Source organism: Carya illinoinensis, chromosome 16, assembly GCF_018687715.1.
Source record: "Carya illinoinensis cultivar Pawnee chromosome 16, C.illinoinensisPawnee_v1, whole genome shotgun sequence".
In the NCBI taxonomy this organism is placed as follows: domain Eukaryota; kingdom Viridiplantae; phylum Streptophyta; class Magnoliopsida; order Fagales; family Juglandaceae; genus Carya; species Carya illinoinensis.
Window position 1 is genome coordinate 9,316,046 of NC_056767.1, and position 18,227 is coordinate 9,334,272.

The 18,227-nt window shown below is 36.2% G+C and overlaps 2 protein-coding genes across 2 annotated transcripts; both read right to left on the minus strand.

Annotated features, from left to right (window-relative positions):
- Positions 1–228: 228 nt before the first annotated feature.
- LOC122298786 (protein FAR1-RELATED SEQUENCE 5-like) lies at positions 229–1,477 on the minus strand. Its single transcript, XM_043108645.1, has 5 exons — positions 1,277–1,477; positions 1,101–1,187; positions 914–1,003; positions 730–832; positions 229–647 (listed from the first exon to the last, which is right to left on the minus strand). Exons 1-5 carry the CDS (start codon positions 1,334–1,336, stop codon positions 229–231), a joined length of 759 nt encoding a protein of 252 aa, XP_042964579.1. The 5' UTR covers positions 1,337–1,477.
- Positions 1,478–9,618: 8,141 nt separating this feature from the next.
- LOC122299308 (protein FAR-RED IMPAIRED RESPONSE 1-like) lies at positions 9,619–12,434 on the minus strand. Its single transcript, XM_043109494.1, has 5 exons — positions 12,234–12,434; positions 12,058–12,144; positions 11,871–11,960; positions 11,687–11,789; positions 9,619–11,604 (listed from the first exon to the last, which is right to left on the minus strand). The coding sequence occupies exons 1-5, from the start codon at positions 12,291–12,293 to the stop codon at positions 10,001–10,003; spliced, it is 1,944 nt and encodes a 647-aa protein (XP_042965428.1). The 5' UTR covers positions 12,294–12,434; the 3' UTR covers positions 9,619–10,000.
- Between the last annotated feature and the right edge of the window lie 5,793 nt (positions 12,435–18,227).

Consider the following 18,227-nt stretch of genomic DNA (forward strand, 5'->3'; position numbering starts at 1 on the left):
ATTTTGTATAATTTTTATATATTATCTATCTTTAAGAATGTGACCTCACTAAAATTAATTTAAACTAAATTTAAGAAAAATAATAAATTTATTAATATGATTCTTAAAGTTCTTTTGTTATAAAATATTAGACTTTTTAGTATGGAATTTAAAGTGAAAATATAAAAAAAATCATTTAAAGTTGATGATTTATATGAAAAATAATTAAGAAGTTTTATCCTCTAAACTTTATTGAGCAAGAAAAAATCGGGATTTCTTAGGGCTAACAGTACTATGATTGTGAACTAGATCGACACTGGTCAACACCCATTCCCCATTCACAAGGCGAGCATTAACCTTCGCCTTACAATCCGTTTTTGTCGTCGGCCGTGGCTTTGATAAATTGCGATCGACACTAGGATAGTACTTTCCGCCACGTGCACACGATATCGTCACATACTTTGGACTCCCATCTATATCTCTCTTCGTCCTTCTTATAATAACACCAAAACCCTCTTGTTTGGCATATCGTTTGTAATACACTAAAACCTCTTTATCAGACCCAAATTTCATACCAGCTTTCGGAGGCTCAACTTTATTATCTTCGTCTGAATCTTCAAACATCTCCTCCGCATTTGGGGATTCCAAGTTTATGACGGGTGAAGTTTCTGAAAAGGAAATGGGACAAGGTTAGGAAAAACTTTGATTATATATACATAGGATGTTAATATAATCAAGTGAAAAGTGTACCCCGGGTTACATTCTCTTCACTTTCAACACTAAATTGCATAGATGATGAGCCACTTGGGAAATTTGGATTTCGCATTGTTGGTTCATCATGCGGCATCTCCCGCTGTGTTCAGTATCATCAGATTATTTACTAAAGAAATACTCCAAAATACTCCAATACAAGATAAACCATACAAGATACTACCTGGGTTGTATCTTCACCTTCTCTCAGCTCATCCAGATTTCTCGACATAGGGTATGGCATGGTTGGCCCAAAGGGTGGCATGGCGAAATGCTGCAATTACCCACTGCATTAGAATGACTCAAACCCCCGCACGTAACAAAATTTAAATGGATGAAGTCAATCAACCATGAAACCAGAATTTATTGACCTGGCTACCCCAAGTATACGGATATGGATTTGGATATGTAGGCATCATATATGGCGGGCCATATGGAAGTCCAGTACCATGATATCCCTACAATATAAAAAAAAGCCATGGATTAATTTGATGCTACAATATCTAACACTGCGAGCATATACAAATATGCAATCTGTGTATCAAACCTGGGTCGATGTAGAAGGCCCGGGAGGCCCGGGTGGCCTTCCATCTTCCTCTTCGCCCATCACGCTATTTGAATAGATATTTCTATGGAACAGTATCTACTACACGTAAATTTAGTGGGTGGGCAGCTTATCTACTTAAAATCAACCTCATCTAACACCCTGCAAACACATAACACTCCTGTTTACAGTGATTTGGGCATAATATTATATTAAAAAATATTAAAAATATCATTAAAAAGGTTATGAATAACATATAAATTGAATACCCATTGAACTTTTGGCATGAGTACCCTCCAAAAAATTTTATTCAGTTTTATGACATGTATCGATTATGACCAAATATCAATCAATTAAAAGCCAAAAAAAGGACCTGCTCTAACATTGATATCCCGCTCCACTCGACTTCTAATTTATATTAATAACTTTTTGTATATTTCCAGTACTGATCATGGGTAGTGCAAGGTTGTAATTTGGGCTTCTTTATCTTTAAATTGTTGGGAGTAATAGTGAGGAACCTTACTTGGGGTAGGGGACTCAGGCTGCCTGGCTACACCTCCATTATATTTAAGGATAATCATTCAAAGAAATGTTAACCAGGGGCAATATTCATTGTAATCTCTGTGCTTAGTGCATGCAACGTTATCAACTCTCAAGAAATATAAATTAATGACAAGCTAGGGATGCAATTTGGAAATCCATGTAATGAATTAAATTTTATCTTGAATTTTCTCACAACCAAGCAACAAGCTTTTTCGGTCAATATGGTGTTTAAATTTGTAGAAATTATTGGAAATGCTTTAAACTTTTTTATATATTTTGGATATTCCTGGGACTTGAATTTCCTAGGGGCATAAGTTTTGAATATTGTTCTAACAGTGATATTTATGGAAGGCTGGTGTGAGAAGATGCAAGTTCTGTGTTTTTATTTGTTGTCAACAGTTGGATATAGATTTTGAAAAGTTCTCTTTAGTGGCGTTCTTCGTTTCTTGAGTAAATTTAATGGTAGATATGCTACCGACTTTACTTACTGTAACTCTACAACAAAAAAAGCTACTCAAACCAACATCAAATCGCAGAAACCAACATCAAATGCTGGGTAATAAACGCAAATACCACACAAAACAGAATAATGCTATAAATGGAGATGTGAACGAAAATAGAAAAATCAAAACCCTAGCCGTTAGTTTCTTACCCTTTCAAGACAAGAGAAGGTGGGTCTCGGAAGCAGCTCATCCACTGGAGGACTGAACCCGTGCCGAAACCGTGGGGCTCGAGAACCCATACGGAACTGGTGCACCCAGATGTTCACTTCGGTTCCACCGTGACGGCGTTTTGAACCCACAAAGCTCCGTACTGATGCCGGTGGGGGGGGGGGGGAGAGGGTCAGGCCCGCGAAGACACGAGCTGGGGGAGGCGAGGAGTACTACCTACGCGGGGAAGATTTCTGCAATTGATGAACACGAACCAGGGGAGGGAAGCGGGGGGGGGGGGGGAAGAAATTGAAATGTATAGCAAAACGTGCGTTTCTAATTTTTTTTCAAAAAAAAAAAAAAAAAAAACATTGCCACGTAGGCTGGAGTGCGGTGGATGCGTGAACAGTGGGTGGTTGTGTAGTGTAACTCTTCAAATATATTTTAAAACACTTTAAACGATCCCAAAGTCAGAAATCATGTGAAGCACTGTAGCGTAAAAAACTTCTCACTGAACGCTGCTACCCGTTACTCAGCCTTCCTCTCTCTCCCACTCTGTCGGGACGTGCTACGTACAGGCCCCATTGGGGGCCTGCGTGCGCACGAGGACGTCTTTACGTCATTTTCCTAAAATTTTGTTCAAAGGTCAAAAATACCCTTCACTTCATCTTCCCTTCCAACAGACTAGACCAGACCAAAGTTCTCTCTCTTCCAGACCAGAACACGGGCCAGCGTAAAACTTCCACATCTTTGCTCTTCCATTTCGAAAGCGGACAAGCTCATTTGTTCAGTCCAGTCTGCCGTGCTCTCTCTGAATTCTCGCTGTCTTGACCCACGTCATTTCTGCCATCCCACTCACTTTTTTTGTTTTTTTTGAAGCTACTAAAGAAGTTTTTTTCAATGTTCAAAGTCCATTCTCTATTGCTGGATTCTGGACAACAGGCAGGCATAAAGCCCTAGCTTTACCGAAATTATAAAAATAACATTATTTTATAAAAATATTGTTATTTTAAAATATAATGATATAAATAATTAATATATATAAAAAGTTATTTATAATAAAAAATGTAGGATGAGAGTATATTTATTTTAATATCAAAAAATTATTCTTATATAGACGTACAAAGAACGTAGTAAACACGTGATCGATCAGACTAGTCAGTGATGGGAAAAGTTAAAAAAAGAAATATTAATATTTATAATGTTTGTCTTCTCTACCAAAAACAATATATACATTTGTCGGCATTAGCTGACTCTTTTTGAAGTCGAACATTGAATTTAATTGCCAGAAGAAACTCGACCATCTTGCTAACTACGAGGAAGGATCCTTTGCATTATTTGCGTGGAATATTACCATTAAAAAATCCATGTTTGAAATATGGAAAATTCTTCGGTGCATTTTTTTTATATTTTTTTTCAAATACTAAAAAATGTATTGAATTAATTTTTTTATAATTGTTTTTATTTTCTTTAAATATTAAAGAATATTTTATAATGTTTTGACAATAATATATATATTAAAAGCATCGATCAGCTATAGATGGACCTGCGGTCTCGTAACATGACCTGTAGCATTTTTCTTCTTTGACTGCTTACAACAAAGGCAGATGTGCATGTTTGGGATTGTAGTAAAAAAATATATCTTATAATATTAAAATTTATAGTTTATAACTTATTATTTAAGTTATATTATTAAAAAATTATTTATTGGTTAATAACTAAATGTTTAAAACACTTTCAAACATATTACGTTTATTTGGAAACAAATTAAAAAAATATTTTATGAGATAGAAATGGTGATTATTGAAATTTTTAAAGATTATAATCATATTTTTAAAAGTTTGAAAATTATAATTATCTTAAAGCTGTATAGATATTTTTATCTATTGACAGTATTTTTAAAATTCGAATTACGTTCTTCTGGTAAAGTACATTTGAGAAAAAGTATAAAAATAATATTTTTTCTCAAATACACTTTTTATCTTATTTGAGATTAAAAGTACTTTCATATATAATATCCAAACGACCTAATTTTTTTATTAAAAAATTTTTAAAAATATTTAAAAACTTTTTAATCCTCCTACCGTAATTCCAAACATGTCCGTAATCCAATATGCATGATTTGACATATTAAATTTAGAAAAGGACATTATCGAAATCTTCAGTGGAAATTATTTTTTTTTTTTTACTTTTTCTTTCACCATATTTTAAAATAATTTAAACATTTTTTTAAAATAAAAAAATCACATATTCATTTAAAAACACTTAATAACCAAGTAAAAAAAATTTAAAATAAAAATTTAAAACACTTTAGTAGAGAATTTCGGTAGAATTCCTCTGTAAAACTAATATTTTGTTTAAGAAAAGGGAAAAGTCGTAAAGAAGCGACGTACTGTTCCCAAACCGTGTCAATGCATATATTTGGTTTTGACAGGACCAACCTCTTCATAATAAATATATAAATAAAATTACAGCTAGGTTTGGGTACTCAGAAGTTCTGACAAGCTCTCTGCTACCCTCCTACAGGTGAGAAGTGTCAACCATTCAAATATCAAAAAAGCTACTCAACCTCCGGTTTTACAAACACACACCACACTCCTGACGTGGCAAACCCGGTCGGGAGCCACATCACGGTTTTCCCTTCCCACCCGATTTCAAACACACACACACCAGCCCCTCACTCTCGAGAAAACCTGCGTCGAGATTCTCTGTCTCCTCTCTCCCTCAGACCTCCTCCCTCCCTTAGATCTCCTCCCTCTCGCGACGTACTGCTTCTTCTCCCGGTGTCTTCGAGTTTTTTCCCGTCCTCCCTGTCACTCGAGTCATCCTCCTTCTTCTTCTCTCTCACCCGTTCGCGATCACCCCGACGCCGTCCCGAACCCTAGAACCACATCTGGAACCCCACTCCTCCTTCTTCTTCTCTCTCACCCGTTCTCTCTCACCGCGACGCCGTCCCGAACCCTAGACGAAAGATCTATCACCCCACTCCTCCTTCTTCTTCTCTCTCACCCGTTCTCTCTCACCCCGACGCCGTCCCGAACCCTAGAACCAGATCTGTCAACCCACTCCTCCTCCTTCTTCGCTCTCACCCGTTCTCTCTCAACGCGACGACTTCCCAAACCCTAGACGACAGAAGGAGTCACCCCTTCTTGAGTTCTCTCTCACCCCCATTCTTTCCTACAGCCCCAATCCGCTGGACCGAGTCGGTGTGAAGGTAAGTTTTCTAATTTTTTTGGGGAATCGTTTGGTTATGTCTCCACCGTCCAGGTAGACATAGGATCCTCTTATGTAAACAACGACCTGTGGTTTGAAACATTTTATTGGCTGTCTGCGAGGTTGTTTGCTTTTGTATAAAATGTAAACAAGTGTTATAATTGTTTTTTTTGGGAAGTCATTTTGGTATTGAAATTCATGTTGATTTTTTGTTCCTGTAATCTGTCTGTTTCCTGGGTGTTGTGTTGCTTTTTGTGGATATTAATATTGCATATCTGGATTTTGTGAACTTTTTTGAAGAATTATGTGGGCTTGCCAATATATTGACGTGTGGTTTTCGGAGTTTGGCAGAATTTTTTAGATAAATCATGTCTACAACTGCAGGTGAGGCAGGGCCTATATTTTGGAGCATAGGCTAAGAATTATTTGTTTCCAGTATTTTTAGAAAAGAAATTAGTTTTCGTATGAATTGCATTATTGTTTTTAATTGGAGCTCATCCCCTCCCTTTGTGATTAAAGATGGTGGCATCTGAATACCTGCAACTAGAATTCCTTGAATTTCTATTGGCTTGTTCTAACACTGCGAGGTCATCCCTTGTATGTTATTAGTGTGGACGACCTTCAAGGCACTACCCATGAGTTTGTTTGGTTTGGTATTGCCTTTTGGGGTATAGATTTTATGGTTTTGGAAGGATGACTACTATCTTGATGCTACTTTATGTATTACACTGCTGCCCCATTCTGTATGATTTATCTTTCATGATATTGTTGGTATTCAGTTCTATATAACTTAATTTCTTTGTTGGTATGCTAAAGCAGGAATGGAAGTAAGGTTGGCCCACTCAAGCCATGCTTAAGTGCACCGAATGATATAATGGATTAAATCAGCTGGTTACATTTTTTCAACTATTGCTTGTCAACTTTTGCATGCTTGTTATTACTTGTTTCTTCTAAAAGATAATATCAAACTTATTTAGTTAGCCATCTCACCCAGATTTTTTGAAAACTGTTTTGTTTAACCATTCTTGTAAAACTGGGAATTCCAATAAAAAGTGCATAGAATTTTTTGCTCCCCATACCCATAGTTAACATGCCAATTGTTGGATTCCCTGCCTCATGGGTGGTATTAAGCTTCAGTGGTATTTAATAATGATGATTATATTCTGCCGATAGCTTGTAATAATGATGAATGGCAATCGTGCACTTAATATGTCAGTTATGCTTGCAGTTAAAGTAGTCATTGCGTTTGATATTGCTTATAATTTTCTGGGGATCATTTGTCAATCATCATGTAGATATTTTCCTATGGCATCAAGTCAATCATCATCCTCTGTAGTTAATGATCTTGAAATTGAATCACCGAATTGTTGGTGTGGGTTGAAATCGCCATTAAAGATCTCCCACACCCACAACAATCCGGGAAGAAAATTTTATGCTTGTCCGAAATATTACACGGTAATATTTCCTGCCCCTTTTTCTTATTGGTTTTGGAATGGATGAAGTCGAATGACCTGTAGTGTAACCTTGAAATTCTTGAATTGTCCACAGGAAGAACCAAGATGTCAATTCTTCATTTGGGAAGATATCTTTCAATCAGTAGTACGTGAGAATGTAAACAAGACACGAGAGAATGAAGTTCGGAAGAGGGAGGATGCTGTATTGTTGCGTGAATATGAAGCTCAAAAAGAAAAGGACAAACTATTGGAGAGAGAGCATATGCTTATCAAGCATGAGGGTGAACTGGAAAGAAGGATAGCTTGTAATAGGATTGGTCGTTTTTTTTTTTGTGTATTTTGGATTGTCTCCCTGGTATTAAGTTGGATGTAAATTTTTCCAGTATCATCTTAGTCTTAGGTTGTAAAAAACTAGATACTAATCCTAAGCCAGATGTAGCATTATGACACCGGATATGTAATAGCCTAATTTTGCATGACACTTTCAATCGGCTAACAGTTTTGTACTCAGAATGTGGCATTGCCAAGATGCCCTAGTTGTGACTATCTTCTGGGTGTACCGAATGTTAATGAATTATTTTTATCAGAAAATACTATTTATGCATTTGTCTTCTAACTGCATGAGTGACCTGTAAAATTGGAAGAAATACATCTTTGCAATAGCTGAGTTTGAAAAGAACCCAATATCTACAAAAATACTCCAGATTTTCAAAAGTGTAGCGTGCATTGAAAAGGCATACCTGGAACGTGTATGCCTTCTTGTAATTCAGGCAGTGTAACTCATTTGTTGCCAAGACTTTCTATATTTTAACAAATTTTCAAGACCTGCTACCCTCAAGCATTCATATACAAGTCGAGGACACTTCCACTCATCTCAAATAGATGATGAAATAAATGGCCATTATATGGGTGCTAGTGAGTAGTGAACCCTATCAATAAACGGCAACCACCAACAAACTCTATGAAACTTGCATCCGAATAGCATATTTAAAACCCTGTTGTAGTGCTATCCGAAATACACTAAAACCCTGCTTCATTCTATTGTAACTCATTACCAAAATGAAATTTTTCCTGCCATATTCACATGTTCCACTTCATATACATTTTTATCTAAAATCATTTGTTCCGCGTCATATACAGCCATGAATTTACAAGGTAAAATTTTCACATGTTCATATACAAGTTCCTTTACACCTGTGATACAGTTTTCAACTTCCTTTACAAAAGTGATTCTTCTTTCAAAATAGGTGAACACCTGTGATGATCCTTTCAGGAAATGCCATACCCTCCAAAAAATGTAACCAATATACATACACAACTTCTTGTATGTTGAGTAGGATCAAAATACCAAGACTAAAAGGATCTGATAATAGTCCCTGCAACATATTAAATGCAAATATTCCAAGTTAGTGGTGTTCCGACACATTTATAATAAAGTGTTATACAAATATTTAACATTCATAACAAAATAATGTGAAAGAACAATGGTTTTAGAAGTCAAGCTTCTAAATCCCAATAAATAAAATATCTGAGATAATGGTATGTTATGTTTCACTCCGTATGGCTCGGACGCGGAGATAATTTAGCTACACTCCCCACATTTCATAGATGATGACCCGACAAATGATGATGATCATTCTCTCCCCCCATACAAAACTGCATGGTCACAACCACAAATATGTTAAAAGAGCGAAAATCCCCGTTACCAACATAATAGGGAGTTCCTCGATGTGCAAGAGATAACTTGGATAACATGGATTAGTAATACACGCTATTTCAGGAAATGGGACATTTTCTGCAACCCGTTGTGAAACAAAACATCAAAAAACATTATGAAAATTCTAACTTGCTGATTTGCAGAAAATTAAAACTTAAATACCACATTCCGTGCATTTTTCCCGCTTACCATAGTTGACAAAATCCGTCGATCCAATCTCTAGCGACCTTCTTAGTTCACAATACATCTTTTATCTCCAAAATACACTACTCACTATCCAATGCTAAGTATCATGGGGCAAGCTTGGTGTTGCCTAAAGTAATACAGAATTTGTTCCATTAAAATAATATAAATTAAAAAAGGAAAATTACAAATAAATAGCGTATATGGGTGCTAGTGGAAATAACATTAAAAGGGCGTATATGGGTGCTAGTGGTGTTACTTGTGTTACATTACTACACTGTGTTGGGATCACATTCTCCTTAACAGTAGCACCAACTTCTACCCCCGTATGGTCGACTTTTTGTGATTCGTCGTCTAATATTTTCCTCTTTACCTAAATTGGAAAATAGAAAATAACATATATTAGGAACCGAAATTCTTGTAATTCATAACCTCGCACTGACGAACCAATAGAAGTCAATACCTGTTTCCTCTTCCTCTTCCCAGCAGCCTTCTCGACCATCGGGACCTTTCTTCGCGTTGGAGGCCTCCCTTTCCCCCGAACAACGTGTGGACTCAGAATTTTCGGTCCCCTATCGACGTCCACATTCTCTGTCACCTTTGTTGAATAGGTGACAGGCTCTACACCTACCAACTTTTGCTCAAACTCATCCAAAAACTGGAAGAATGCATTCACATGCTCATCATTCCGAGAAACACGGCTCGCAAATCTTGTACATCTTTGAATAACAAGCTCATACCGACGTGCATCCGCATTGACCCGACAATCATCGTAGCTACTCTTAACCAGTGTGTATCTTCTCTTTGTATCCTTCCGCCATCGGTCCAACACATATTTCTTTGGCAAAGTATGAATGTACTTCATCTGACATACTTTAAATGCATGCCTACAAATAATCCCCCTCATCTCAAACAGGGCACAAGTGCATTTCACTTCGAATTCCTCTTCATTCAAGTAAACTAGATACTACAAAATTTTTGATTGTCCATCGGGGGTGGAAATCTCTTCAAAAACATCAAAGGTAGAAATGCTACCTTGTGTGCTGACAACTGAAGGGTTACATAAAAGCATCCCCATAACCTGAGCCTGGACCTCTTTAAATTTTGCATTCGTGTAACATGTCTGAAACTGCTTCTCAATTTTGAATGGTGAAACACATGGAATCGTTTGGTTACAGGACTGGAAATCAGCTGTGGTCTCCGTCTCCACCTTCTTCCTCAAAGCATTGTCGAACTGATCGACAAATTCTTTTAAGGTCGTATCGGAATGCACAAAGCCGTCGAAGAAGGCGTTCATGCTTTCAGAACGTTGGGTAGTGCTCATGCCAGCCCAGAATACACCTTTCAAATAAACTGGTACCCAAAATGATCTCTCAGTGTACAACCCTTGCAACCATGCATTATCAGTTAGATCATAGTCATGCATTAGCTGGCCCCATTTCTCCTCAAATTCTTGGCAACTCTGTGTATCATAGACTGCATTCTGAATGGCAGTCTTCAACCCGTTGTAGTCTGCGTGGGATGCCAATTTTTCTGGCAGTTTCCGCATTATATGCCAGAGACAATATCTATGCCTAGTGTTCGGGAATACTATTCCTATGGCATTCTTCATTGCCCTGTCTTGGTCTGTTATGATTGCTTGGGGTGCCCGTCCATTCATGCATTCTAGCCATGCTTCAAACAACCAGACGAAAGTCTTTGTATCCTCACTAGAAATCAAGCCTGCCCCTAAAAGTATGGACTGTCCGTGATGATTGACACCGACAAAGGGAGCAAAGGGCATTCCGTACCTATTTGTGAGGTACGTCGTATCAAACGTGATCACATCCCCAAAATACTCATATGCCGCTCGACTTCTTGCATCAGCCCAAAATACATTCCTAACTCTAAACTCATCATCCACATCCATGACAGACACAAAGCCATCATTCATTTTTCTCATTCTCTTAAAATATTCGTTCAGTGCCTCCCCACCTCCTTTACCCATTCTCAAAACTCTAGCTCTGTCAATAAAATTTCTACAATCTTTCTCTTGGAAATTCAAGTTCTCATACCCCCCGGCTTCAGTCACAAGTGCATTGAAATTTTTATGCATCTGAATACCTGCTCTATCATTCAAGTCGAGCATCCTCTGACTGTATTCATCTAAATTTTTGTGAGATCTAAAAAATCGGGATTTCTTAGGGCTAACAGTACTATGATTGTGAACTAGATCGACACTGGTCAACACCCATTCCCCATTCACAAGGCGAGCATTAACCTTCGCCTTACAATCCGTTTTTGTCGTCGGCCGTGGCTTTGATAAATTGCGATCGACACTAGGATAGTACTTTCCGCCACGTGCACACGATATCGTCACATACTTTGGACTCCCATCTATATCTCTCTTCGTCCTTCTTATAATAACACCAAAACCCTCTTGTTTGGCATATCGTTTGTAATACACTAAAACCTCTTTATCAGACCCAAATTTCATACCAGCTTTCGGAGGCTCAACTTTATTATCTTCGTCTGAATCTTCAAACATCTCCTCCGCATTTGGGGATTCCAAGTTTATGACGGGTGAAGTTTCTGAAAAGGAAATGGGACAAGGTTAGGAAAAACTTTGATTATATATACATAGGATGTTAATATAATCAAGTGAAAAGTGTACCCCGGGTTACATTCTCTTCACTTTCAACACTAAATTGCATAGATGATGAGCCACTTGGGAAATTTGGATTTCGCATTGTTGGTTCATCATGCGGCATCTCCCGCTGTGTTCAGTATCATCAGATTATTTACTAAAGAAATACTCCAAAATACTCCAATACAAGATAAACCATACAAGATACTACCTGGGTTGTATCTTCACCTTCTCTCAGCTCATCCAGATTTCTCGACATAGGGTATGGCATGGTTGGCCCAAAGGGTGGCATGGCGAAATGCTGCAATTACCCACTGCATTAGAATGACTCAAACCCCCGCACGTAACAAAATTTAAATGGATGAAGTCAATCAACCATGAAACCAGAATTTATTGACCTGGCTACCCCAAGTATACGGATATGGATTTGGATATGTAGGCATCATATATGGCGGGCCATATGGAAGTCCAGTACCATGATATCCCTACAATATAAAAAAAAGCCATGGATTAATTTGATGCTACAATATCTAACACTGCGAGCATATACAAATATGCAATCTGTGTATCAAACCTGGGTCGATGTAGAAGGCCCGGGAGGCCCGGGTGGCCTTCCATCTTCCTCTTCGCCCATCACGCTATTTGAATAGATATTTCTATGGAACAGTATCTACTACACGTAAATTTAGTGGGTGGGCAGCTTATCTACTTAAAATCAACCTCATCTAACACCCTGCAAACACATAACACTCCTGTTTACAGTGATTTGGGCATAATATTATATTAAAAAATATTAAAAATATCATTAAAAAGGTTATGAATAACATATAAATTGAATACCCATTGAACTTTTGGCATGAGTACCCTCCAAAAAATTTCATTCAGTTTTATGACATGTATCGATTATGACCAAATATCAATCAATTAAAAGCCAAAAAAAGGACCTGCTCTAACATTGATATCCCGCTCCACTCGACTTCTAATTTATATTAATAACTTTTTGTATATTTCCAGTACTGATCATGGGTAGTGCAAGGTTGTAATTTGGGCTTCTTTATCTTTAAATTGTTGGGAGTAATAGTGAGGAACCTTACTTGGGGTAGGGGACTCAGGCTGCCTGGCTACACCTCCATTATATTTAAGGATAATCATTCAAAGAAATGTTAACCAGGGGCAATATTCATTGTAATCTCTGTGCTTAGTGCATGCAACGTTATCAACTCTCAAGAAATATAAATTAATGACAAGCTAGGGATGCAATTTGGAAATCCATGTAATGAATTAAATTTTATCTTGAATTTTCTCACAACCAAGCAACAAGCTTTTTCGGTCAATATGGTGTTTAAATTTGTAGAAATTATTGGAAATGCTTTAAACTTTTTTATATATTTTGGATATTCGTGGGACTTGAATTTCCTAGGGGCATAAGTTTTGAATATTGTTCTAACAGTGATATTTATGGAAGGCTGGTGTGAGAAGATGCAAGTTCTGTGTTTTTATTTGTTGTCAACAGTTGGATATAGATTTTGAAAAGTTCTCTTTAGTGGCGTTCTTCGTTTCTTGAGTAAATTTAATGGTAGATATGCTACCGACTTTACTTACTGTAACTCTACAACAAAAAAAGCTACTCAAACCAACATCAAATCGCAGAAACCAACATCAAATGCTGGGTAATAAACGCAAATACCACACAAAACAGAATAATGCTATAAATGGAGATGTGAACGAAAATAGAAAAATCAAAACCCTAGCCGTTAGTTTCTTACCCTTTCAAGACAAGAGAAGGTGGGTCTCGGAAGCAGCTCATCCACTGGAGGACTGAACCCGTGCCGAAACCGTGGGGCTCGAGAACCCATACGGAACTGGTGCACCCAGATGTTCACTTCGGTTCCACCGTGACGGCGTTTTGAACCCACAAAGCTCCGTACTGATGTCGGTGGGGGGGGGGGGGGGAGAGGGTCAGGCCCGCGAAGACACGAGCTGGGGGAGGCGAGGAGTACTACCTACGCGGGGAAGATTTCTGCAATTGATGAACACGAACCAGGGGAGGGAAGCGGGGGGGGGGGGGGGGGGAAGAAATTGAAATGTATAGCAAAACGTGCGTTTCTAATTTTTTTTCAAAAAAAAAAAAAAAAAATATTGCCACGTAGGCTGGAGTGCGGTGGATGCGTGAACAGTGGGTGGTTGTGTAGTGTAACTCTTCAAATATATTTTAAAACACTTTAAACGATCCCAAAGTCAGAAATCATGTGAAGCACTGTAGCGTAAAAAACTTCTCACTGAACGCTGCTACCCGTTACTCAGCCTTCCTCTCTCTCCCACTCTGTCGGGACGTGCTACGTACAGGCCCCATTGGGGGCCTGCGTGCGCACGAGGACGTCTTTACGTCATTTTCCTAAAATTTTGTTCAAAGGTCAAAAATACCCTTCACTTCATCTTCCCTTCCAACAGACTAGACCAGACCAAAGTTCTCTCTCTTCCAGACCAGAACACGGGCCAGCGTAAAACTTCCACGTCTTTGCTCTTCCATTTCGAAAGCGAACAAGCTCATTTGTTCAGTCCAGTCTGCCGTGCTCTCTCTGAATTCTCGCTGTCTTGACCCACGTCATTTCTGCCATCCCACTCACTTTTTTTGTTTTTTTTGAAGCTACTAAAGAAGTTTTTTTCAATGTTCAAAGTCCATTCTCTATTGCTGGATTCTGGACAACAGGCAGGCATAAAGCCCTAGCTTTACCGAAATTATAAAAATAACATTATTTTATAAAAATATTGTTATTTTAAAATATAATGATATAAATAATTAATATATATAAAAAGTTATTTATAATAAAAAATGTAGGATGAGAGTATATTTATTTTAATATCAAATAATTATTCTTATATAGACGTACAAAGAACGTAGTAAACACGTGATCGATCAGACTAGTCAGTGATGGGAAAAGTTAAAAAAAGAAATATTAATATTTATAATGTTTGTCTTCTCTACCAAAAACAATATATACATTTGTCGGCATTAGCTGACTCTTTTTCAAGTCGAACATTGCCTTTAATTGCCAGAAGAAACTCGACCACCTTGCTTAGAGCATCAGTAATGAATTATTCATTTTCATATGCAAATTTTCATAATTTGAAGATTGATTTTGAATATGAACAAAATTTCCTACATTAGATTATGTATTTTTTGACTAAATAATAATAAAATATTCAAAGAGAGAAAAGAGAGAGAAGAGAAAAAAGAAAAGAAAGAAAAAGAGAAAAAGAGAGAGCCGGTTGGGAGTTTGGAGAGAGAAAGAATAATAAAAATAATATTTAAAGATGAAAAGTGGTTATTCATCTTTGAATAAACACTGTAGCAATTTATTCAAAATTATAGAGATGCATATACCAATGCAGGACATTTTAAAGGCATAATCTTCAAATTCAAAGATGAAGATGAAGATGAATACTCCATTGCTGATGCCTTTAGAGCATTCACATTGGTCTATGCATATACATATGCAAAGTCATATTTGCATAATATGAGCCTAAATTCATCTACATTAGATTATGCATCTTCAAATATTTGCATAGCTATGAACAGTACATTTACATGTTTAAAGTTCTACTATTCACTCTCCAAAACATATTTTATTCATTCTTTTTCTCTCCTCCCACTCTCTTTCTACATATTTTACCTTTAAATATTTTACTACATATTTTACTCATTCACTCTCCAAAAAATATTTTACTTAAATATTTTACATATTTGAATATCAAACCCTATTAAAAAAAAGCAAAAAAAAAAAAATAAAATGATAATATTTTATTATTATTTTGTCTCAAATTTGCATAAGTCAATGTTGAAATTTTGCTTGTATGGCAAATTGAATCTCCAAAAGATATGATTTTGCATATGCATATGCCTAAACCAATGTGAATGCTCTTACAACGAGGAAGGATCCTTTGGATTATTTAAAAATATTTACTTAAAGTAGAATAAAAAATAAAAAAACATTTCCGTAGATGATTTCAGTAGAAATCAAATGCGAACCTAGTGTTTTCCGACTACATGTGCCATTGTCAGAAGCGGACAGAAGAAAAATTCTATATTTACCGACACCGACAGTTGGGTCTCGATATGGGTAAGGGTTTTGACAATTTTTTTAAATTTATTTTTAATGTTTTTATCTTAAGATGATTAAGAAGGTATGTTTTTAATAATATTGTAATTTTTTTATTTATTTTTAAATGTATAATAATTAAGAAAAATGCATGAAAACAATAATTATAATAAAAATATAAAATGTACATGTCGAAACACTTTCTCGCACACTTCTTCAATGACTGTAGAAGTAATCGTCAAAGAATATTGAACAGGACATGTTCAACAAAATGAATACTTTTCGGTCGAATACGTGTGTAAGTTTATCTTGCAACTAAGCAACATCTAATGCCGAGAAACAAATAAGAAAATCTGAAAATGTAATGATTCAAGTTAATATATGACTTTGTTTACCGAAAACAACCAACATCACTCAAATTGAGTTATTTTTTTCAGAAAAAATCTATATACAAAGTTTTTTATATTGAGACACACTCAACATATTACTTATTTACGATTAATGGTCTAAGTGGTTTGTCGTGTACTAAATTTTGAGTTGTATTTGATATGAATTTACTTTAAATTATTTAAATTAAAAGTTTTTTTATTTAGTTTTTAACTGATAAAATGTTTGTAAATTTAATTTTATAAATTTTTTTATTAAAATATTTCTCTTTAAACGAAACTCAATTATGACCGCGACGTGGAAAAGCTACCTCTGACAATTTGGCCCCCACATCTGTAATTAATACATGTTGGACTGATGGTAGAAATAATGACAGATGTTGGCTGAGCACGTAAATTCTGGTTCTTTTAGCTGGACTCGCAGAGATGTTTTTCAATCACTTCTCAGAGATCTTAAATTCTGGATCACCTTTGAATTGAGACATCGTTGAAAATGGGAACACGCACAGGATTGCATATACAAAGCATTTAAAGTGATTAGGACTAGCACTATAGAAATGCAAGTTGGAGCCTCTACTTCCATTGTTACATCCTAAATACTTTTCACTCCTTTTTGTTTTCATATAATTTATTTTTAGTATTAAGATATAAAATTAAATTATTTCATCTCAAATAATTATTATAATTTTTATAAATTTTAATATAAAATATAATAAATAATTTAATTTTTTTTTAATTTTAAAATAAAATTAATATTAAAAAATTATATATAATATTTTATTTAACGTCAATAACAGACAACATTATTAGATGATCAATAAGGTAGATTTCACGTCAGGTGGCTGACGATGAGCCTATGAGGTATCCTTTCCAGTTTCCGGCTGAGTCAATGAATCATACAGATCGAGCAAATAAATAAAACTCGTTCAACACACGAGTTTTGGGTGTCGTTGTTTTAATTTAATCCTGATGATTAAAAAACTCTTCAATTAACTACATATATACATACATACAAATATATCATTATTTTTTTTAATTTTTATTTTTTTTTTACCATGAAAATTCAAATTTTGAATGGTCAACGCACATGATGACTGTTTTCAGGTCCTGTGCTGATGCCTGATGGCTATGGGCATTGGGCATGACCGATATTAATATTCTTTCTAATTTTCTAAATACATGCACCCCTAAGGATTTCATAATTAATGTGTTTTATTAATACTCCTGCATCTCTACTTTCTTTGAAATTATTAGAAGTTAGAACCATCGAGACCCATGACGGAAAGGGAAAATTTTTAAACAGGATGCGGTGCTCTTTTCCGCTTTACGCCCGCCACTAAGACTGTAACACATAAGCAACTAGTATAATTCAAAGTATTCTTGTACCGCCCGAATTTAAATCTTCTAATGTTCCAAGCTCGTCTTTTCCTTTCAGTTTTCACCTCCTTCTTTCCTCTTATGTTCCCTTTCTTCTAAGAATTCGGAATCGTTGAGAAACCTTATGGCTCCTAGTCATAATAACCCTCCTAAAATTGATGGCAACTGCGTGAGGAATCGACAGAGTCCTCGAGGTGGCTGTTGTTGTGAAAACAATGAGAAAAAAAAAAAAAGAAGTAAAAGGCAAACAAGAGCAACCAATCACACAATATCTATAAAATTACAACTTGCCTATGTCCATAAAACTGTAGAGAATTTTATTATGTTGAGGAATAACAAAATACACATTGGGGGTGAAATTTGCTATTCAAAACCGGCCATACTATTTATTAAGTACATATTTATAACATCACATGGTAGAAGCTCTAGTTTTTACTTTTCTACTTTATTTGCTCAAGCTTGCGCTCCCATGGCCCAAACCTCATTGGAACTCCACCAAAAAACCGTGTCGAAACCTTCATGGGTTGGGTCATCAAATTGGATCGCCTGTAACAACAAACCAAGCTCCACAAACCCAACAACTACCACAACGGCCAATGCCACCTCGGGCTTCACATTCAATCTCACCTCACAAAAACATCGAGAGTAATGCTTGCTAGTTGGGAAACTTCGAAAATGAATCCTCCAAGAAGCCACTGTCATGTC

Coding starts and splice junctions, on each gene's coding strand:
- LOC122298786 (XM_043108645.1), bottom strand. CDS start 1,336: ATGGGCGAAGAGGAAGATGGAAGGCCACCCGGGCCTCCCGGGCCTTCT. Junction 1,004..1,100: donor CGTATACTTGGGGTAGCCAG/GTCAATAAATTC, acceptor GGGTAATTGCAG/CATTTCGCCATGCCACCCTT. Junction 833..913: donor AAGGTGAAGATACAACCCAG/GTAGTATCTTGT, acceptor TACTGAACACAG/CGGGAGATGCCGCATGATGA.
- LOC122299308 (XM_043109494.1), bottom strand. CDS start 12,293: ATGGGCGAAGAGGAAGATGGAAGGCCACCCGGGCCTCCCGGGCCTTCT. Junction 11,790..11,870: donor AAGGTGAAGATACAACCCAG/GTAGTATCTTGT, acceptor TACTGAACACAG/CGGGAGATGCCGCATGATGA. Junction 11,605..11,686: donor TGAAGAGAATGTAACCCGGG/GTACACTTTTCA, acceptor TTTCCTTTTCAG/AAACTTCACCCGTCATAAAC.